The sequence below is a fragment of the Balearica regulorum genome, chromosome 8, assembly GCF_011004875.1.
Source record: "Balearica regulorum gibbericeps isolate bBalReg1 chromosome 8, bBalReg1.pri, whole genome shotgun sequence".
Classification (NCBI taxonomy): Eukaryota; Metazoa; Chordata; class Aves; order Gruiformes; family Gruidae; genus Balearica; species Balearica regulorum.
This window is the reverse complement of record NC_046191.1, coordinates 26,683,976-26,707,609: the sequence shown is the minus strand read 5'-3', so window position 1 is coordinate 26,707,609 and position 23,634 is coordinate 26,683,976. Positions and strand designations below refer to the sequence as shown.

The following is a 23,634-nucleotide window of genomic DNA, read 5'->3' as shown; positions in this document are numbered from 1 at the left end:
AAAGCTGAGATGATGCTTCGTGTTGCTGTGAAGTGGTCTGACCAGTATGGAAGTTCACTGTGATTTTGTAGTCCGTTTTGGTTTTGCTGGTTTTGTGTGCAGATAGTTTCTAGTTGCTCCTTACTTTAACCTTTTGGCACCATTTTGAACCTTTTTCTCTGTGGCCTTCACAGAATTTGTGTATTCCGAGTTCTTCACTGTGCTTTCTCTAGAGGTAAAAATTCTGTCCCATTACACCTGAAGAGCACGTAATACTATTTTTTTGGTTTTTTTCATTTGCGGTTCAGATATGTTCCTCTGGCTATCCCAAATAAGGGAGACGGTTCCTTTGATAATCGGAATGAATGTGGGAGAATGTGTTCTTACAGTTTCTCAAATCTTGCCGCTTGTATATTTTACAATCCATCCAACTCTTACTTTGGATTATTTTGGACAGGTTTTATAATTTCTTCAGTAAAGAAGCTGCAAGAACATACATCCATCACTTGTATTTGTTAATGCAATTGGCAGTTCACTAGTTTGGCAATAGCCTGATAATAATATTACTGCTTGTTTTTTGAATTGTCATCTGCAAAGAAAAGAGCACTTTGCTAAAAAAGTATGTGCATGAGACAGAGGTGGAGAGGTTAAATGTTAAAATCTTTGTTTCATGTTTTTACAGGACAGGGAAAGAGGGCCAACCCAGGGAGTACTACACTTTGGATTCTATCTTGTTCCTGCTCAATAATGTGCACCTTTCACATCCTGTTTATGTCCGCCGTGCTGCAGTAAGTAGACCGTATAAAACTTTATTTTGTCTTGTTTTTGATAAGTGTTGTGATAGTTATTTTCAGGGATCAATAGTAGCATTTAAGTGTATGAATTTGGCTGGGGAAAGGGAAAAAGACGTGCAACAAAGTGTGTTTAAGAAAGAACACCCCTACTTAGGGAATAAATGACAATCCCTATCAAGGTGGAATATTTTTCTTGACAGTTCACTTCCTAACAGATATCTTTCAAACCACCAGCTTGCATTTACAACAAGAGTCTGTCACCCAAATATGAACAGTAGTGGCAGTATTTCTCTTGATATTCTGTGGTCACAGCTGTCTCTAGCACTACCTATTTCAAAAGTACTTTTGTCCATATTTTCTCTGTTGTACGATCCAAATCTAGGTGATCTGTTAATGCCTGAGATTGCAAGGATCTATGAAACAGAAAAGTACAGCAGGATAGCTTTGGGGTGGACTCAGAAGTCTAAATAAAGAAATTATTGGATAAGCCCTACAAATAAAGATAGGGGACCTCTGAAGGAGAAAGTACTTTTGATTTTCATTTGGCTGCTTTCTATGAGCCCGCGCTTCATCGTCCCCTGTGCCACGTGGTTACCTGATACAACAGTGCTGCGTGTTGTACATGCTTGGAACAACAAAATTAAAATACTCTATTTCTGCATACCCACGCTGACTCCTGGCAGAGAAGTGTGTGTATGTTAAAATCTAGTTCTTAATCTTATTTGTGAGTTTGAAGCAAAGGAGGAAAAAGGCTATCCTCTCTTTCAGTTTTATAGCAGACAACATATTTCGTGTAGTTGAACATCCTCTAGGAAGTAATTGTATTTTTAGGCTTGATAGTTATGCTTTCTTGGGAGGCAGGATATGTGTTTCTGTCTTTGTGTGAATGAGTAGTTTTCAATAAAAGTGAAAAATCTTCAGCAAGAACCTTTGAGGGCATAACAGTTTCATGTCAAGTCTGCTGTCTTTTCAGACTGAAAACATTCCTGTGGTAAGAAGACCTGATAGGAAAGACTTGCTTGCGTACCTAAATGGGGAAACATGTGAGTGATGCTCTTTTAACTTGGACACATAGTGTGCTTTACTGCTTCATGTTTATGGGACACGTGAGGGGTGGGAGGGGAAGGATGGTTAATGGTGGTCAGTTTGCAGCTTAACTGAATATGTTCAGACTTCTCAGACGAAGTTAGGATTTCTTTTATTTTTCTAATTTTGTCCCAAACTTAACTATTTTTATGGGCTTAGATAGGAGCTGCATTCCTATGTGCATGTTTAGAAGTAAGCTACTTTTTCATTATTACTGACGTTCTTTGGTTAATAGTTCTGTGTTAGAACGCTTAGCACTTACATTTTTTCCTTCTTTAGATTGTGGGAAACTCAGTAGTGCATTGATCTTGAGGCAATGAGAGTGTGGGGTAAAGTCTTCGTTATAACAAAAGATACCAAATCACTGCTTTATCAGTCTGATAGACTTGCCTAGTATTCCATCATCTTGAAATGTTTTGTTAACAATAGTCAGGAAAGAGGTTTCTCTGAGAGAAAGATAAATACGGCTTGCTTCTGTAAGTTGCTCTGTATTGTAGGTGGTCTTAGAATTTTAAGTATACTGGAATATGAGCCGTAAACCATTTTTATATATATTTTAAAGGGATCAGCAGGTTGCCTTTATTCAAAAAACTAGACAAACTAGTAGATCTTGATTCCAGGTTATAAAGTAATTATCTTTGTGACTGTTTTCTTTTATGTGGTCTATACAGAGCATAGAATCACTGACTAATTTATGTTGGAAGGAACCACAGGAGGTCATCTGGTTCAGTCCCCTTTTTCAAGAAGGGCCAAATGACCCTGAGCAACCTGATCTAACTTCATATTCTGTCAGGTTCTGAATAGGTTCCAATGTTTGACCACCTTTGCTACCTAATATCTAGTTAGAATTTCCATTTTTGCAATTTATCTGTTGTACTTCTTCATTATATACTTAAACTTTTGTACTTAAATGAAATGTTGTGTTTGATTACAGCAACCTCATCAAGCATAGACAGAAGTGCTCCACTTGAAATTGGTCTTCAGCGGTCCACTCAAGGTACAGTTTAACTAAAAAATAGCTTCGAGGTTTATTTTATGAAAGTCTACTACAGTCTTGTATTTTTAATGTCCTCTTTTTTTTTGTAGTTAAAAGAGCAGCAGATGAAATATTAGCAGAAGCAAAGAAACCAAGAATAGAGGTAATGACAGTAACTGTCATCAATACAAATTGGGGTTGGTGGTAAATTACAGTATTTATCTGTTTTTGTTGCAATTCAGTTGGGCTGCCTGTCATCTGGGTGCACACAGTATTTCTGTTAGTGTGAACATGAGCTGGAAGGAGTTAGAACTTAAGCCCCTGGTTTAAACTTGGAAATTTAGTTGCTAGATGTATGTTGTATGAAAGGAGAAAGCTTGACCACATGTCTGTAAGTACCTGTTGCATTATAACATGTCTGCTAAGAGCTATGGGATTGGAATAAAAGTGCCATTTAATGACTGATTATGGTTATTTGTCATCCATGAGCTGGCATTATAACTTAAATGCCAGGCTTATCTCTATCAATGGATACTTAGTTGTTTTATCTGCTATTATAGTCTATGGCAGTATATGAAACTGTCCCTGTGATTACTATTTTCTGAAGCTGCATCTTAGGTAATTAATTTAACAGTGTTTTTTCACAAGTACCTCTTGAATGGAAGCAATGTATGTAGTTATTATGCACGTTGTATTACTTAACTGCCTGGTTTTAAAAACTGACTTACTGTTTTTCCTGATTTTGTTTTTTTAAATTTTTTTTTAAACTATGTTCATCCAGTTGTCTCCTCTGTGAGTTATTATAAATCTGGCTGTATATATTTTCAGAGTAGCGAGACTTTACATTTCTTCTAAAGAGTTATCAAAATACATAAATTCCATTATTCAAGAATTGGTTCTAAACATTATTTGTGCTTAGCTATAACTGTGTCAGAATCGTAGAAACTTGATGTATTCTTAATGGCACATGAGCAGATGATTGCTGTGAGATGACCTATTGGTGATCTATAGATTTTTGTTCTACATGACCGTATGTAGTTGTGATGTCAGTATGTTTTGAAACTGTAGATCTTCACAGTCATAATTGGGAGAATCAAGAATTTTGCATATAAGCCTAATGAGCTTATGGCCATCGTCTTTGTTTTCTTGCTGCTCTGGCAGCTTGGAGTCTGTAAAGTCTGTTTTAAGTTATTCAGAGACCATCTCAGTGTAGAAATTCCAGGTCTCACCTGATACATGGGCATGACAGGTTTTGCCGTGCTTCAGCCTTTCCAAACAGCCTTTTAGCAAAAGGACAGGCTTGATGCTGATTTAAGTTTTGTGGGAAGTAAGACAGATTGAACACAAGTGGTACCAGCATTAGGGAGCTGAAAAGATGGTGTAAAATTACGTCTCTCTACTGCTTTCTCAAATTACATGTCTGTCTCTAACCTGGCTTGAGTAACTAGAGGCTTCCTTACTCTTGACTTGTGTTTTATATTTCCTAGGAATGCCATTTATAAAAGTTCTGCATCAAGAAATAACAGTTCTGAATGGTTCTGAGCAGTTCTTTTCTTTAAAAATGTCACTGATTAAATATCTGGGCATATTAGAATGTCCGATAAGTTTACCTTAAATGTGTGTATTGTCCTATCTGAATGTGTGCGTTGTTTGCCAGCTTTAAGGTCTCTGATTTTTCAGTTGTTCTCAATTGTCTGAGCAAAGCTCTTTGAGGAGGTGGTAGTGCTTTTCGTTATTCTAATTATACTTTATGGTTCTTGAGAGGGAATTTCCAATAGCTGTACAGTTAATGTTAGTGCACAGATCAAAAAATAATTGGAAATAAAGATTGTCCTTGCAAATGTAAAAAAAGAAAATAAATATCTTTAATTTTAGTTGTATTTATTTTTTAAAAGAGAATGCACAAGAAACTAAACATTGCAGTTAAACATCACTGTTACTGTTAGGATGAAGAGTGTGTGCGCCTTGACAAGGAGCGATTGGCAGCTCGGTTGGAGGGACATAAAGAAGGTATCGTGCAAACGGAGCAGATCAGGTAGGAATACTTTTTCTTACGGATAATGCTTAATTAAAGGACTAATAACAATTCTTGTGCTATTCAAGGCAGCCAATTTTACTCTATCCAACAGCTCTCAGTGGAAGTCAACCTCCCTTAGGTGCTATCATCAGTAACACCTTTGGAGGCAGAACTTTGTGCCTGGTCAGGCTCCTGTGGAAGTTCAGATGTCGCGGCATGAGATTCGGTTTGACTTCATCAGTTGTCTCTTCTTCTTCCCACCAAGTCTGCCATTTCTGCTTTCTTCTGCCATGGCGTTTGTCTAAGCAGTTGAATACAATGAGCAGAACTGCAAGGGGAAGCTGATTATCTCTCGGTTTCAAAGAAAAATATCCTGTATTGAGGAATGTCTTGCATGCAAAAGGAGAAGAGCATTGTGAGAACAGATCAAAGGGTAACACAACCTCTGTGTGACTCCCCACAGAGGTGAGCTTCTTGCTTCTGAAGAGGCAGTAGGCTACCAAAGAATAATGCACTGTCATTGCCAAAAGTAGTATTCAGTATTCAAGTGGTTAAAAACTTGCCCATCACTTTTTCTCTTCAGTTGTATCCATCCAGAATTTTGCAGAGAATGACAGCTGGTTTTGAGTCTTTCACCATATCTTCCCAAGAGAGGGGGCCAAGAAACAAAATTCTTGCAAGATCCTGTTGATGCTAAGGATCTTGGGCTTAGTAGGATACCAGACTCCAGTAGGTCATTTTCAAATACTCGGTCTTAAAGTAAAGGTAGCTGCTTAGTTTTAGTGTGTCATCTCCCATAATGTAAAATGGGAGTTGTGTTTCCTACAGTTAAGGTGAATGGCTACAAATTAATGTACTGCTTTGTCTGCATTGGATTTTAGAGAGAAGTAGTTTCACTTGATAGACCAACTGCCTTCTTGAGAAATTTATCTCCTGAGCATAAACAATACTGTGAATGCTTGTCTGTCCTCCTGGGATTAAATTTTACAGTTAGCCTTGCAACAATTAATACAGCAGAGTTGAGGCATTTATAGAATCTATAATTACACCTAACCACATGAAAAATACATATTTTGAATGTCTTCTTCCTCTCTTTTGTATAGGTGTACTTAAAAGGAAACTATGGGGGAAAAAAAAAGAAAATCTGATTGGCATACCTGACTTAAAATCAGAAAGTCTAGGGTCAAAAAAATTCAAAAAGTTACACACATTGTTTTGTATAAACTAATAATTTGGATACTAGCTTGAGTGTGAGACAATGCTGTAGTGGGGATTACTAAGTATGATTCATAATTCCTTTGTATTCTGTATTTACAGATGTTTTTTAATGCTTAATGTAAAAGTCTGCCCTTTTAAAAAAAGTGCAGATAACCTTTACAGGCAGTGAGTTTGAACTCTGTGTTTGTCACTGTTGTTACTTTGTTTAACAGCAACACAGAAAAGTTCCCTTTCCGTGTAAAAGGAGAATACTTCACAACCAGTACTTGTATTAGTTTTTCAATGTAATCTCAAAAAAAATCATGTAAAATTGTATTGGGTATGTGCAGTTAGGATAGTGAAATTCAGTTTGGGGTTTTTTTCCTTCAGCTCACCTGCAAAACAATAGGGCTCACTGTTTGGCAACAAAATTCTGTGTTTTCCATTAAAAGTAAACAGATAAAGATGTTGCACTTTTGGACTCAACTGAGCTACCTCAAACACAGATTAACGTGGACAAAGTTACTGCCATCTGTTGTTTGTTTGGCCTACATGCTCTGAAAAGCTAACATGTCTTCCAAGTGGCCAAGTCCACGTAACAGAACCTCAGCTGAAATTTAGATTTGTGTCCACTCAGCCAGGGAGTGACTGACTGGACACAAAATTGTAATCCACTGAAAATAACAGGGAGCTGAAATTCAGATGAGATTGTAAATAGAAGTGTTAGTCCTGGTGCTTTACATTTGCAGTCTTTATTTCTGCTTGTTATAGTTCGGTTTTTTTGATGTTTTTTTCTGCTAATACCGGGATGGACTCTTTTGTCAGAAGTTTGATTCTCAGGCCCAAAACAGCAGTGCCAAGTTCATGTAATCTCCAAGTATATGTAAGGTGACTATTTTATGATTTATAGCAGAGCCATAAACTTTAAGCAAGATGAAGTTACTCATTCACAAATTCTTTCAGAAGAATTGTTTGTGCAATTATTCAGTTTCTTCTGTTATTTTTGCTCATTTAGGTCCTTGTCTGAAGCCATGTCGGTGGAAAAAATTGCTGCTATCAAAGCAAAAATCATGGCAAAGAAAAGATCCACTATCAAAACTGATCTGGATGATGACATAACTGCTCTTAAACAGAGAAGTTTTGTTGATGCCGAAGTGGATGTAACCAGAGACATTGTCAGCAGGGAGAGAGTATGGAGGACAAGAACTACAATCTTACAAAGCACAGGCAAGGTAATGCTCTGGATACCAAGCCATTTTTATGATCCAAATGACAAACTGCGTTTTCTATTTTCTGTATCTCTAGCTTGTTAACTGTAGGTGACCGGGAGGAATTAGGCATAGTGTTCTAGGTGAGGGTAGGCTTGGAGGGCTGTTGGCACAGTGACAGAAGAGTGTGTTCTTATACCTCGTTACAGTAAGCCTAAAATGTATCTCAAAATACTTGCTTCAGCCGTTTAAAAGATACCAAGCAATCGCTTAATTCCTCTTAAAGCTGACTTGAGCCCTACAACTGGGAGGGCTGTATGAAAGTACCTGTGGGTTTGAGACAGACAAAAGTGGGAAGTAACTGACAGAAGTAGCAATGTGTGTATGTTGAAAGTCCAAAGGCTGCTAAGCTGTGGAAAACACCAAAGTGGTAAGGAGAGAAAATGCTAAAATGAACAAAACCAGAAAGTGTTACCATGAGAAGGCTTTTCTGTATATTTTTGTCCCTTCATGCTCCTTTAATCCATGTCTTTAGCTGCACTTGGTTATGTGCCATCCAGAACATGGTTGCAAGCACAGCTGACAGCTTGCTCTCTTTGGACAGTTAGACTTTTTTTTATTGCAGTGATACTTGGCTCTAAATTTCTCAAGGAAGCAGTAAGTCAATATCTAAAAGAAGGCAAATGTCTGTTTTCCTGAGGTTATTGTCAAATTGCATCCTTTGCCTTTACTTCTTTAAGTACTGTCACAGGAAAAGAATGTTTAGAAGTAGACGAGGTCCCAGTTTTCATTTGTCTTAACAGTATTTTACGTAGTGCTCATTTTCACAACCTGGTCTCATGGCATTAGTGGTAGAATAATTTCATTCATGAATTATGGGGTAATTAGTAGGTATGTGGCACGTACCTGCATGCTACATGCAGAGTGAGTGTTGCTTATTTGAGTCTGAGACTTGTAGCAATCTCACTGCTGAACAGAAAGCCTTTAACGTTTTAGTCACTGGAAATGTTTGTACTGAAGGAATCCAGATAGCTTTTTCCTCCTTTAGCGATTCATTCATGGCATTCATATCTTCACACGTCTTCTAAGGGAAACTTGCGAAAATATTGGGGAAAGAAGCAAATGTTTTACTGTAGTATGCTTGTCATAATAATGAGATGAGGTAGTGATTTTAAGCAAAACCTAACATGGGGAGAAAGATGAGAAATCAAGTTTGTTCTTGGACTCCAGCATGCAGTTGCTTTGACTAGCCTGATGAATATAACAGGCATAATAGCAAGTCTTTATTTCTGTTTGCGCAGGATTGCAGGAGCATTCTTGATAGCGTGGACAGAAATCATCGAATGATAATGTTTATATTTTTGTAGAAGTAACAGTGAGAGTAAGTAGATGGGGAAACATCACTTGTTACCCAGGGCTGTGATTTATCCCAGAAGAGCTCAGGGTTTTCTTTTTTTTTGGTTTGTTTGTTTGTTTGTGGGTTGATTGGGAGGGGTTTTGGTTATTTTTTTTTTAACAATCTTTGTGAAGACTTTCTCAAAAGTTGTTAGGAAACTCAGATATATTCTCTCAGGCAGATCATTCCTTATCTCCTTGGCTGTAAGAATTTTGATCAGGGAAGCATGATACCCTTCTGCAAATGCTGTTACGACTTTTCCGTATGATACTTGAATTGCTAATGTGCCTGATAGCGAAAATTTACAATAAAAAGAATTATCTGCTTGGTATAGATTTATCCGCAGTCTGTTGAATCCTCCTATAATGTTTAAAACCAAAATTGACTTCAGTAGTTTACATGCCACATAGTGTCTGACTTTTTCATATCTGAATTCCTTTAGAACTCCTGAGAGAATGGTAGCAAAGTGTGAGCATCCCAAAATGTCAACTTTATTGTTTCTATCCAGAAATTGCTTCAGTCTGAGGCAGCTCCGCAAGCTTTCTTCTCCACAGAGAAAAACTCCTGTGTGTGAGCTTTCCCAGTGTTCTCTGTAGTAAACAAAGATGCAGAGATAGTTTAAGATGCAAAAGGAAAACACTAGGAAGATCAGGCTACAGCAAAAAGAAAATAATCTGTCATCCTTATCAACTTTCTGGTAGGTTTCCTCTGTTTTTGTTATGTTTGAAAAAACTACTGATTCCTCCAGCAAGATGCTCCTCAAAATTCTATGTAGATGGCAATAATTTTGACTGTATTGGAGTATTTACCATTTCTCCTTCTCGACACACTGAGTCTGAAGTTTGCTTTTTACTTCAAATAGCCTTTTTTGCTTTATAGAACTGTTCCAGGATTTTTTTTTTGTCTCTAGTGATGTACTGTTGTTCTTTTTAACATCTTTAAAAAGTTTTCATGCTACTTGCATTCACCCTTTTAGATGCTGCTTTGAATGATGTTTTATAGCATCTTCCTTGTTATGTAGCTCCCCTTAGTGAAATTAAATAGTGGAGGATTTTTTTTCTGGGATGTAGGATTTTTTTTTTTTTTTCCGTTTACAAGAATGTTGAATTTGGGTGCATTGATACTCCTGTTGTAGCGTATTCTTCAGCAGCTGTGTCTCTAAAGTAGGTACTATGGACTAAACCCAGAGATGCTTTTCCTTTTGTGACTCCTTTGGCCAGTTGCTCCAACAACCAATTGCTGATGACAGCTAAAGAATTAATTGCTGCATCACTTCCCTTCTTGACATTTATCCAGCCTACAAAGTAACTGCAATCTCTCATAATTACTGTTTTCTTCTCTGGAAGTCTCAGTACTGTCCCATTCATACTGGAAACGTAGCCCTAGTTCACCTGTCCTCTTTTGGTTTTAAGATTTCTAGAATTTGCATTTGTTTGCTTGCTTAGAACTTTTTGTTGAGGTATTTTTCTGTAGTTTTCTGCCTGATTATTATGCAGTTCTACCTTCTTTTGGAAATACGGTGTTTGATTTAATCACTAGTGGATAAGTCATCCTGCACTGTCTGTTTTAAACATCTGTTGGCCTTCCCCAAGTCTGAAGTGGAGTCTTTTAGATTTTATGAATAATGTGACATTTTTATATAATCAAATTGCATCTGTTTAGTCTAAGGGTTTTTTCCACTCATAGTAGCTTAATTTTAGAACTATTTGGGAGGATATATTGTTTAAAGCAATTCAATTTCAAGTTTGACTAAAGGCATGCAACATAACATTGCTGTTTTGGTGAGTCAACTGACAGTCTAACCAACTGAAAACTTAGTCAGATTTCAAAAGCGATTAAAGTACTTGATGCTAGAGCTGCTTCTAAATTCCTTTACCATTCTTTTAACAGCCACCATTGTTGAAGACTTTAAGAAATTCATCTCTCCTGTTTGTCCTCACTCTTCATGCAGTGCAATTCTTGTTCTTAATCTTCACAAACACACACAAATATCAGGGTAAGGGAATTGCTATCTTCAGACCCGACACAGCTGGATATGCAGGGGGAGAGAAGTTTAAAGAAGAAAAAGTGGAAATCGTTTAATCTGTAGGTTGATGTTTGGACAAAGTGTCTTGCTTGTGTCTCCCTGGGTTTTTTTGGTGGCCTTTTTTGTATAAAGCAGATGTAATAGTTTTGGATGCTTGCTTACATCATGTTAGAAGGATGAGTTCTTGATAATGTAGTCATGCTGTTGACTGTAGAACCCATTTCTGAACAGCAGGTTAAGTTTGCCAGATTTGTATATATGTTAAATCAGTTTGAACTGAAGTATTGTCTGGTGAAGATATGTCAGAATTAATATTGACACTTCTGAAACTGCAAATCTTAAGGGAAAATACTAGCGAAATAGTAACTTTTTTGTAACTTCATTATTGAGAGAACTTCTGTATGTAGAACAGGATATCTTTTCTAGTAGCTGAAGCTTTGAACCCATACATAAAATATTTACCATCATGAGTGTTTGGACTGTTAAGTTTTGAATTGCTGCCTTGCAGAGGTCTCAGTTCTGTTGTATACATGCTTTTAGATAAATGTCTGGCTTTTGTAAAACAAACCATTGAACACCTAGAAAAAACTCTGTTTAAACTGAAATTGATTCCTTCTTTTCACATCCTTCCTCTTTCTTTCCTTCCTGAATAATCTCTCGATTTTTTTTTTTTTTTTAATAATCTCCTGTAACAGGCTTCAGCAATCTTTTCTGAAGGAAAAACTTCCTCATTCCATCTGTACTGTAAATGTGTTTGTAGCTCTTGAATTCTCCCTGTAAGAACAAATTAAAGTAGCCTAAACAGGAGTTTCGGCATTCGCAGGTGTATTTGGAGGGCATATTTTTGTTGGTGACTTTTGATGTATTTGATTTTTTTTAATTTTTTAATATTTTTTTTAACCTCCCAGATTGCTCAGATATATTTCTTACATAAGCAACATAACTCTTCGAGTCGGGTTGAACATGTTCTACTTGTGTGTAGAGAAATCTTGAAACTGGAAGCTTGGAAATGCACTAGTGAATGCCTTGTGAATTTATAGCTTTTTGAAATAAACCACTGTTCTTATGGGAATAGCGAGGTCTTGGCATTTCTGACTTTTTTTTTTTTTTTTTTTTTAGAAATCTTTCGTCTTTTCTAGGGTTATGCTAGAGATTATTGCTAAAACCAAATTTGGGGTAGCACTCTTCAGTCATATTTTCTTACAGTTGTGAGTATATTGTTACCTTTTCTCAAGTGAACTCTAACCCTACGTACAGGAGAAATAACATAATCCATCCTATCAAATATATGGGAGGGCTCCAAGGTTATGCCACATAACCTTTCTAAATAGCTTCGACTAAGAAGCTGAAGCAGTTGCTCTACACGCTTCGTGTCCGTGAGTCTGTATACAGATCACATTTATATATCCACGTGCAGCAACTGCGTGGGACTTGTCCAGCTGCTGGTTTTGTGGATTTCTTGGCCTCTCTTAATGGATCTGTAGATGCCTCCTTTACTGTCTTCCTTGAGCCTTGTGTAAATCTTTTGGAGATGTTGCAAGGCACTAGGAGTTTAGAGTGACCTGTACAGTGTCTTAATATTATTGTGTGACTGGATAAGTCCCAAGGAAAAGCACTGAAGCAGAAACATACAAGTTGGACATGAGAAATCTGAATTTGAGGTAAACATTTTTTTCTGATGGAATTAGCTGTGTATAAAATAGAAGAATGATCAGATTACCTCCTTATGCAGGTATCTGTTAATAACAGAAAAATTATTTGGAGTGTTACAACTTGGTATGGGATCAGAGTTATTTGAAACTAGGTCCCTCTAGCTTAGTTCCTAACCTTTGAATCATGAAACTGTATCTTTATGTCAATACAAGATTGTTTCTTTACATACATATTTCTTGCTAGGTCTAGGTTGAAATTCTGAAGCAAAGGTCTCACTTATTACTTGCTGTTGCTTCCCTTCTGCAGACTGATCAATGTGATTCTCTCACAGTCTGGGTAGTTAGTCTTCTCCCTGCTTAATATTTACTGTACCAAAAAATTAACAGAAAATACACCAAATTATGACTTTCTAATATTCCTATTTCCTTTCTAATAAAGCAGAAAGTAAGCCTGAATCAAATAAAATGTTAGTTTTCTGCCTTAATCCTGATATTTTCATATTCTTTGTTCTTATGTGAAAACCTTAGACTAGACTATCCAGCGGATGTTTCTCTTAAGCTTTATTTTGAAAGCACAGGAATCTTATTTTGTATGACAAGCAATTTGTTTAAATAAACAACTTTTTAAATATATTTTTAAACCTTCATCAGTTTTCAGATTTGATATCTTTTAGTTATTGCATTCCTATTGTGATGTTCTAGTTATCAATACTTTGGTCAAAAAAAGGTTGATGATGCCAGTGTATTGTGTATCCGTAAAAAAGATATTAATACAGAAGGGATTGGACTCAACTCTAACTTCATTTGCTAGAGCATGACTGTGAGTTGTATGTATTAAATTGCATAATCTTGACTTTTATTTCCCCACCCCCAGCTTCTGGGTATGTTTGTGTGCATGGCGATGAGGAGTCCAGAACTGAGTAAGATGACTGGGGTTTATAGCTGACCTAGCTACATGGATTAGCGCTTTCTTGGTATGCAACATTTACCTCGATGTAACCCACAATCGCACATTTATCTAATGCAGTGTCTTGGTCCGAACTATTTCGGAATATTATTCCTCCACTTTTCTGTATTCCTGCACATAAGTATTAAATAGTAGGGCTTTTCATTTTCCCCAAATGAATCTCATGTTTACAGTGGTCAATATTCTTAATTTTGTGTTATTGCCTGGAAAATACTACCCACCGCAGTTAGTATTTACATGCTTTATTTTTTAAATTAATGTCTTTTATTAGTAGGGTTGATCTCTTCAACAGTAACAAACATATTTGACATAAATGCTGTGAGCAATCTCTTTCAGTTACCTTCAGTGCATGTTTTTTTTCCACATGCCTTTTCAGTATTCTTACTAGTGAAGTCACCTGCAACGGGATTACCACCACAGTTGTTATTTCAGTAAAATCTTTAATATGATCTTGTAACTGGAAAATACCTCAATCAAAATAATTTTATAGAAATACTAATACACTATTTTATTCACTTTTGACAGCTAAAAGATTTGAGAGTAAAATTTTGGAAATTTGAAAAGAAATTATTTGATTGCAAAAGCAATTTTATATATGGGCTCTAGGTGGCAGAATTGTTCTGTGTTCCTGAAATTCATAATAGTGGTGAATTTAATAGCAAAACGGAAAAGATGGTGTGCCAGGTTAATAGCAACTAGTATCCTCATTAGTGCTTTCAAATGGAACAAGCGTATGGTTTTTGAATGGCTGTGCACAAGTGTAACAGCATGGTATAGCTTAAGCTCCCAAACTCAACTTTATCCTGTATGAGCTTACATAGTAAAACTGGGAAGACCACTATATTGCTACGGGGCATACTGCACTTAAAGGAAAGATGGGCCAGATCATAAAAATTGTATTTATATTGAGCAATACTGAATCTTGTTTTGTAAATAGATACCTTGAATTTGTCAGAAAACTGTAGAACCATTGTTTCCTGAAAGAAGTAGTAGGTCAGCTGTAAAGTAACTTCACCATTCTTCATGCTGTTTCTATAACTATTAAAAAAATATATTTCCATATGCTGCATTCATAGGAGAAATAAACTCAGATTATGCATGAGGGCGATTTTTGAGCAGATTTTATGCTGTGCTGTATCTTCAGGATACTATAGTGTTGCTGCTCTTTCATACTTCTGGTTTAGCCTTTGTGCTCTTTCAAATTACGTGTTTCGGTTGTCTTTCATATAATGCTCTTGCTATGAAATCTTCGTGATGATGATATGGAACAAGCGAGGAGTGGAACTTTTTACTAAAAAAATAGTCCACAAGTATACAGGGCTAATAGCTACGTCTTCAATTCAGTGCAGTAGACCGTAATAATACCTAAATGAACTTTGTGACTGGAACATAAAGAAATGTTGTTTGAGTCCCAGAGTAACTTTTTGTGGAATGGAGTGTCTGATTTTTTTTTCCCCCAGCAGTTAGTAGCAAGTTCAGTTATATTAATAGTTTTCTACCTACTCCGACAGCTTAAAAAAAAATTAAGTCATGTTGTACTCTGCTTCAGTTAGCTATGTAAATTCCAGTACTTTATTGTGAATTTCTTAAGCTACTCTTGTTCTGAAAGCACAACTAAGATGACCTATGTATTTAGGTGGTTCTTTTAAAAATTGTGTGGTAGTATGCTTGTTGCATGACTTAGTGTAGTATAGTATGTACAGATCAAAAGTGTATGGAGAATAGTTTGAGAGGTACCATGATCTCTCTGCAAACATGCCTGTTGGTGCAGTTGAGCATCTGCATTTTAGGTGTTACTCAAGTGAAAGCAAATAAGGAAAGTGGGAGAGGTGCGTGTGTATGTAATTCAAAAAGGAGGATTTACTTCATCACGACTATATAATTCAAGATCATGTTTCTAGCTGTGGCCTTTATCTGAAGGGCTCTTCTGTACAGAGAGGAATGGTGCTGGGTCAGAAACAATGGAAATTTTTATGGTCTGAATAAGCACAGTGCAGAAACTACCAATAGTTCTCATAGCTGTTCTACCAATATATTTGCATGCTTACTTTTGCTTGCGGCTGTCCCTGAGTATCAGTCTTGCATGTGTCCACCCTTTGATTCTGAGGGCAACCTAGCACATTGCTGGTGCAGTGCTTTAGGACTATCTTTAAATTAAAAGAGCAAGGAGGAGAGAAGATCAGCTTCAATGTTGGTGAACAGTTTACAAGTTGAAGATCTAGTTTATTAGGCATAGGAGAGTGATGCCTTAAATGAAGGACTCCAGATTTAAATGTGCTTTAAATTTAAATGTGCAAAATATTTTCTTTAAAATATACGGTTCATCAATTCATGTTCCGTATGAACAATTTTTTAATATCTGCTGTACTTTTACAAGACCACGTGAATACTGTTTACATTTTTCATGTCATGCAGTACACAAGAGTTGCTGAAAATGTGCGATGGGAATATTGCATTTCTGGTACTGCATCGTGCCTTTCAGTCTGTCAGTGGCTGCAGAGGACTTCACAGTATGTCTGAGCATATCAAGCAAACGTGGGAAGTAAAGTGTGATAGGGGCTTGATTCTTCCTTCTCTGGCCCTACTGTAAGTTTGGACAATGTTTATATTGCATTGTTTATATTGCTGCGTTCTGCAGCTCTTGATCATCCTGGGATGCACGTGCAACAAGAAATCCTTATTGTCAGCTCAATTAAGAGTTTATTTGAGTTTTTAGGGTTGTTCCTAGGCTCTTCTCTCTCTGCAGTGAAATACCAGAATGTAAAACCTGATCAAAAATTGGTTACAACTTAGCTATAGGAAAGTTTTACAGTGCTATGAGCCATGCTGTGTAACAGTGCATATGCTTCTAGTTTTATGTTAGATTTAATATTTTATTTTTGTTCAGGTGATTGAGATGAAGTATACTTAAATTTTTTTTTGCCTCAAGAATTTTTTCTATGACGTTGGAATCTGTATTTCTCCTTGATGATCATTATTAGAAAAAAAATTTTTTTTTTGCTAGCATGATAAAACTGCTGTTGTGACTAGAAGTCTTTGTTAATGAGCGTTAGAGTTATGGCTAGTTACAGAAATTAAAGATAGGTTGCAGAATGAAGATTGCAATTTCTAGAATAAATTGTGATATATTTAAATGGAAGTATTTTTATTACAAAACGAGTCATCTTAGTGATGTAACTTCGTTGTCCTCCCCAGCAGAGCAGGCTGATCTGACTTGCTCTAGTATTTCTTTTCAAACAGCCTGGTGTTAAATTAACACCAGTGATAGTAACTTGACTTGGTGTACGTTAGTGACTATGTTGGCAAGGGACAGAGCATCTGTGCCAGGAAATTTTGCGAATTTGCATACTGTTGCAGGCTTTCCTAAAGAATACGTGTGACTTTTTCCTGTAAGATGATTGACTATGTTTATCTGACCAGAGCTGCTGTTACTGATCATCTTTTGGCTACCATTGTTTTCACTTCCAATTTACATCTAGTGCAGGAGTCGTCTTTTTAAAGGCTTGAGTGAGGATGGGTGGCAAAATCTATTATGATAGAGCTTTATTTAAGACAATATCAAAAGCATGATTTGGTAGTTGCTGAAACATTTTGTCTCTTTTGCCCCCACGTGATGAATTATTATTAGGTGTAAACATGGTTGGAATCAACAGAGGGCTTTCATGGGAGTAGCAGCTCTCCAGGCAGTTAACAAGAAGAATCAATGGAATTGTCCTTTTACATACTAAGAATTTTCTTAAGCATCTTTTTTTTTTTTAAAGCATGTTCAAATTTTTTTAAGACTTAGTGCAGAGAAACAGCTTTTTTTTTTTTTTCTTTTTTTGTTCTGCTCTGTCTCCCAGATCAGAAGTTTTTTGGTAATAAAAATGTTGCATTTGGTATTAAGTTTAACTAAATCTAGGGCAGGAGCTAGGGGACGTTCATATTCTGATCTCTGAAGGAATGAACAATGAAAACTTAGTGGTCTTGCAACTCCTCAGGGCTTTGCAAATCAGTTGGTACCTGCAGTGGACTTCCTGCTCAATCATTTTTCTGTCACAGTAATGTAATCCCACATCCCCGACCAAGCCGATGAACAGCAAGGTGATGATGTTAGTTTGAGTGCTTGTTAAAACACTGCTGTTTTTTTCTCCTTCCAAACAAATATTAGCTGTGGCCTTGGGAGACTTGCATTTTCATGCTGTGGAAAAAACCATCAGCAAGAACACTTTGTAATTCCATGCTTATTAGCGACTTCTTTTCAGCAGATGGGAGAAAATCCTGTGGATTTTTTTTTACCTGAAAGAATTTAAAATTGGTCCAGGACATGCAATTTCAGGCTACTAAAATCTGAGATGCTAAAATGCCTTTGAAAAATACATAATTTGATATTTAAGCGCACTTTAAGAGTATGTTAACTGTAGGTTTTATGAATGAAATATGGATGTTAAAGCTGGTTGCAGCTTCCTTTTGACTGAAAGAAGACTTGGCTTTTACAGGGACAATTACTATTTTAAAATTCTTCCTCTAGTTATTTAATTGGTTCCTCTTCCTAAATTTCAGAAGACCAAGTAGCTTGTTGTTTCCAAGAGAGTGTATGTGTTAAAGCACAGCAATGACAAGAATTGTGATTGATATGCTGGCCAGTCCATAGTTTGGGAGAAATCTCTGAATTTCTAGTAAAAGCATGTAGTTTAGGCTTAGTTTCTGAAGAACAGAACTGATTTTGAGTATCCTCGTATAATTGATGTGTGCATGGCTCTCAGTTCTTTAAAGGGTTTTTTTTTTCCCCCAGGATTTTTCTGACTGAAAAGAACTTCAAATACAGTTTTGTGTGAGTTCTTTCAGTCTTTGTAAAAAAGAACCAGGTTTGCTCAAGGAATTGCTTTGCCTTTATAAGTGGTTTCTGGTGGTCTTCCAGTTCCTGCCCCTCTAGCTTGGAGCAGATTGACAACATGCTGACTGAGGTCAAGTGAACAAGCTTAGAGAAGCTTTGCATCACAGCTCTCTTTAAATGATTTCCACCAAATTCACCCCAGAAGTCTTTGCTTTGTAGTTCACGCATTTGTTTCGTAATGCCAGTGGTGTTAATTAACACCACATCAGTGTTAGCATACAATACTCTGCAAGAATCAAAACATTTTGTGAATGGTTCATACTATTCTGAACCAGTAAAAAAGCTATTTTCCTTAATTGATAAAAGGTTTCTTTTACTGATAAACTGCTACTGAAAATTGACTGTAATGACAGACGTTGTGTACGCATCTCTAACTTAAAATGCCTATTGAGTGGTAATGTAATAAGCATATGCCTTTCAAACATGTAATTAGTGTTTACATTTTTGTTTAGAATAAAGCAGTCCTACTAATATTGCCAGGAGGAATGTGTTTTAAAAACCTTGATCGATATAATTTGTTCAGTTGTGCCTCAATGATTTGGTTATCGGACAAAATGCTGCATGAAGTTATTAGAATTATCCTGGGTCACTCTTCAATCAAAGATTTGTGAATGTGATTTCTGTACTTGTTTCCTCCAGTTTCAAATGGAAGGCTCTAATGCTTAAATTACTCAGTGCCAAACGGAGCGAAGTCATAATTCAAGATAAATATTAAAAGAGCTGTACCACAATGTGGCGGGGTTGTGCCTGTGAGCCGTCAGCAGCCGGCTGAAGCATGTTCTGCTCTAGAGCCTGACTGGAAAACGCGGGAGGTGGCTGCCGGTCTGCCTTGCCTCAGGGGCTCTGTGCAGGACCAGGGGAAGCCTCCCAAGGGTTCACCAGGACTCTTCCCGAAATGTAGCTGAGCCCACTTGGGTGGGGGAACGCTGCTGGCAGTGCAGGGTTAGGCAGGCAGGGTTAGGCCGTGCCTGAGATATCCTGTCCAGAGGCCAAAGGCGAGCAGACAGGCTCTTGTTGGTGGGTACAGGCCTGGGCCTCAGAGATGAGGCTTGTCCTGGAAATCTTGAGTAAAAGTTTTTCCTTCTTGCTACAGCACAAAGAGTTCTACAGGGACTGTAAGGGGGATAAGGCAAGGGGGGATAAGGAGATTACAAGCGTTTCATGAAGAGTTGGGTTTACCTTGAGGTGTAATGAAGCCAGGTAGATTTAGCAAGTTTGGCCCTTAAAGAATGGGGGTAACAATGTTGCCTTAAAACGCTGTTTATATTTTGGATCCTGTCAGAGAAAACTGATCAGAAAACATCTATTTAGAAAATTGGTCCACTAGTTTTGTTTTTCTGTGAAGCACAAGTTAACCAAATGGTGTTTTCTATCTGTGTTGCTATTACATGAAATGCAGATAGTCAGCAAGGTTCACGGGTATCTGTTATGTTTTTCAGAACTTTGCCAAGAATATTTTTGCAATTCTTCAGTCAGTAAAAGCCAGAGAAGAAGGCAGAGCACCTGAGCAAAGACCTGCACCAAATACAGCACCAACGGTAAGAGCAGCGCTTTGAATGTGAGGGCTGTGACACCAAAGGGAGAGTACAGTGTCTTGTCATTATTAAATATGAAATTTGTTTTGGTTTAGATCCAATGATTGCACAACTTTCAAGCATAACTTCACAGATATTCTTTGATTTAAATTACATTTACTGGTATTTAAAGAGTTGAATATATCAGTGTAATTTGTTCATTATGTTCTTGTTATTTAGAGATTAAACTGCTAGTGCCAGCTTCTGCATCTATCAAACACTAGCGACATCCTGTATCTATTTGCAAAAAATGTATTAGATGAGACTACTGCCGTTTCAAATAAAATGTTTTGCTGTTTTTCTGACAGATAGGGTAGCAAATGTTTAAGAATCTGGAACATGACTCATGAGTGGGAACAGCTTGAACCAGCTTTCTTTTGCCTGTAATGAAATCAGGAGGACAGACTTAGAGCTTTATTGTTTAAGTCTGTCTAGGTATTAGACAGGATTTGTTTTGTATTGTGGTGTTTACTATTGAGTTCTACTAAATCTAATATATTCTTGAACTCGGTGGCAGTCTCCTGTAAAAGCTATTTAATCATACATGGGTTTGTTTTTGCTGCTACTGCATTTAACAAAGAGCTAAATTTAAATAGCAAGATGAATACCAACATTTCAATATTTGCTTTGTGTTGAATTTCGTAAATTGTGCATGGACTATTCAAATGTCTTATTCAGAATAGTTGTGAATATGTATCTAAGCTGTCCACAAAAAAGATTGAATTGGTATTTAGTGTGCCTCTAGATTGGTGCTTTTTTAAACTTTTTCCCTAGAATGCCTATTTTTCCTCCGAATTTGTTTTTATTCTGTAGTTTTAGCAGAGTTTTAGCTTAATCAGGCTGGTGAGGAACATTTTGTGTGTGTGCGTGTGGTTGAAGGCTTAATCATGAGTTGTCAGTTGACAGGTTTTTTTTCCCCCCTCCGCTAATTCTTGAGATATAACAAAAACTCAGTGATTTCATAAAACTTACAGATTTTAGCTAATGTAGTTTGTTATTGCTACTTTAGTTTTACCTCGGGTTGTTGTCATTGCTTTCAGTATGTACTTCTAAACTCTGTTTCTGTAAGATTGTAAGTGGATGTTGAAGGGAAACGTATCAGAAGTTTTCAAATGCATTGAAACTCCTACAAAAGTGAACTAATTTTGTACTCTTAAGCAGTTCCATGCAATACTTCATGAAGTTCAAAAACCATGAAATACTTTGTAGTATGTTTTACCAATCTTATTTAAACTGTTTTAGGATCCCACTTTACGAAATAAGCAACCTATTCCAGCTGCCTACAACAGATACGATCAGGAAAGATTCAAAGGCAAAGAAGGTAAGTTGGTTGTAATGCTTCTTTTAGAAGAAAAAAAATAATTGCGAAATGAAACTAGTGAACTATAAAGTACAGGTTAGGGGATTTTTTTTGCCATTACTTTTCAAACCTAAGAAAAGACAAAAAAAAAAAGCTGTAACTATGCCTAAAGATAGCTTTTCCAAGTAATAAAGTCTAGAAATATTATTTATTAGAAATTATTTCAACCTCTTAGGAAGCACACTGAAAGCTTAAAACCAGAACTTCTTGGGGGGAAAAAAAAATATTTGTTTGGGGAAGGTCATATGCAATTAATAAAAAAAGCAGAACTGCAAATAAGACTGTCAGGTGCATAAAATGAAATAGATTGCCTGTCCTCAATCAATCACAATTACTTTACAAGTTGCTTCCAGTAATTGCAGGTAAATATTGTTACGTTGTTATATGCCTTTAAATTACAAAACAAACCTGTAACAGCAGTGCAAAATACTAGCTACCTTCTGGAGGGAAGATCGAAATAATCTACAATATTTAAGAATTCTCACTTATTTTAAAAACGAGTGGAAGGTTGAACTTCAGTGATGATTTGTCTTTCTATTCTTCTTCTGGTCCCCTTCCTTTTTTAAATCTTCTGTTTCAGTACCAGTTCCAATTATTTCATCTGTGTCTTGTTGTGTTTTTATTTTGCAATTCTTGTGTTTGTGGTGGTTGGATGTTTTTGTGTTTCTTCTGGAGGGCAAAGGAAATTTTGTTACAATTGTGTGTTGTCCCTTCCTTCTAGTTGTAAAACAAAATCATTCTTCTCTTTAATGAAACTTCCTATGCATGTTTCTAAGGGTTTTCTCTTCTGGCCACAAGAATTTCCATGCTACTAAACGCCATTTTAAACTGTAGATGCGCAATTCAGCTTACATCTTGTAGAGTATTTGGCTTTGTCCACGTTAGTACCATTTTTGTTCAGGGAAGCTGAATAACATTCGTATGCTGTGTATGTGAGTTCTCAGATTTTGTGGAAGTGCTGTTCTGTAGCTGATTGTGCTCAATTTTATATTGAAATGACATGATTTTTTTGTTATATAAATAAATAAAAAGCAAGAGTATATTACAGTACTACTTGGATATTCAGTTTTGATTGTAACTGTAGAAAGAAAAGCATAAAATATAATACCATGGAGAATTTCATGCTGTAAGAAATTCGTGGAGGTTATGTTTTCCATGCATCTCATATTGGATAATGTACAAAAACTTCAGAATCTGACTGTAGCCATCTCTGAAGTTATTTAAAAAAAAAAAAAGTTTTCTAAAATATGCGCTTACATGTGAATACTTCCTTTAGGTTTATGGGGTTCTTTTGTGTGTGTGAAACTTACTATAGGAAATTTGGTCAGATATTCTATTGTATCCTCTTGAAGTCTATTCCCTGTTGGCTTCAATATACTTTTTAGTCCAGTGTTTTTATTTACTGCTACTTATTGACAATTGCTTGGGGGGTAGGAGAAAAAAGCCAAAGCAGGATATTTGCTAGCTTTTTCAGCATTGAAAAATAACCAACAAATAGAATTCATTGTTATAATGAGAGCCAAGGGAATTTGGGAAAGAAAGGAGGAAAAAACCATAAATGTTCATGGAACAGTTGGTTTGGTTTTTACTAGTACTTCTTCAGTTTGCTTCTGATAATATTTTAAATCTTCAAGACTCATGTATTTGCCAAGTAGTTTTCCTTTTACTACCATTTCCTATTAAGAGTTAAAAATTGTGTATATATATACTGGACAGTATGAACTAAAAGGTGGAGAATGAACAGTTACAATTGTCCATTAATTTCTAATGTAGCAATGCATATAATTAATTGTGGACTCTTTTAGAACAAGAAACTTAGGTAAAGGAATGGTCTGTGTCCTTCTAGATGATGACTTCCATAGTTCTAGCATTGGAAATACAATCTTTCGAACACGAGATTTGTATTTCAAATACAAGCTTGACTTATGAAAGATACTGATACAGCATTTGTGGAAGTTACATAGAATTAGTAATTAACATCTCGATTTCTTAGAAGACGATCCAGAGATATTCAAGAGACCTTCCTCAGGTCCAAATTAACTTTAGAAAATAGCAGATGATCTTATTTACTTCTGGAGTATTCTGTTGTAAAACTATAACTTTAAAATTATAGTCTAACTGAAACTCACCATGAAGGTAGTTTCAAAAACCATAATTAGGCATTAACATTTTCCTGTGCCATTCAGCACTGGCAATGTGATTTGCTTAAAACTGAACTATGCACATCCCTTGCAACTGTATCACAAGTGAACTCATTCCTAAGGACTCTTAATTGCCCTCAGAATTAAATTGTGATCCCCTAATATTCAGTGCAAAAGTGAGACTGCAAGCAGAAATAGTCATCAATAAAAGTAAAATAAGGCAGTTTTTTGTTCCTTAAAGACTATTTTGTTACAGTTAATCTAGTAAGAACTCGGAATTACATGTGTTCATGGAAAGCTTGCAGTATTGGGGATTTTGGGAAAGATGTCTGAAGGAAAAGAAAGATGATTATTTAAGTTCTAGATATAATAACTTGCAGTCTTT

At 36.4% G+C, this 23,634-nt stretch overlaps 1 protein-coding gene across 1 annotated transcript in view; it reads left to right on the top strand.

Moving 5' to 3' along the window:
• CDC73 (cell division cycle 73) overlaps positions 1-23,634 on the top strand; it is a 107,440-nt gene that overhangs the window by 5,252 nt on the left and 78,554 nt on the right. The window contains exons 2-9 of the mRNA XM_075760171.1: positions 662-767; positions 1,747-1,816; positions 2,794-2,856; positions 2,946-2,998; positions 4,782-4,870; positions 7,065-7,281; positions 19,614-19,712; positions 20,991-21,069. Coding sequence (XP_075616286.1) covers positions 662-767; positions 1,747-1,816; positions 2,794-2,856; positions 2,946-2,998; positions 4,782-4,870; positions 7,065-7,281; positions 19,614-19,712; positions 20,991-21,069 — 776 coding nt within the window. The remainder of the gene's footprint in view (positions 1-661; positions 768-1,746; positions 1,817-2,793; positions 2,857-2,945; positions 2,999-4,781; positions 4,871-7,064; positions 7,282-19,613; positions 19,713-20,990; positions 21,070-23,634) is intronic.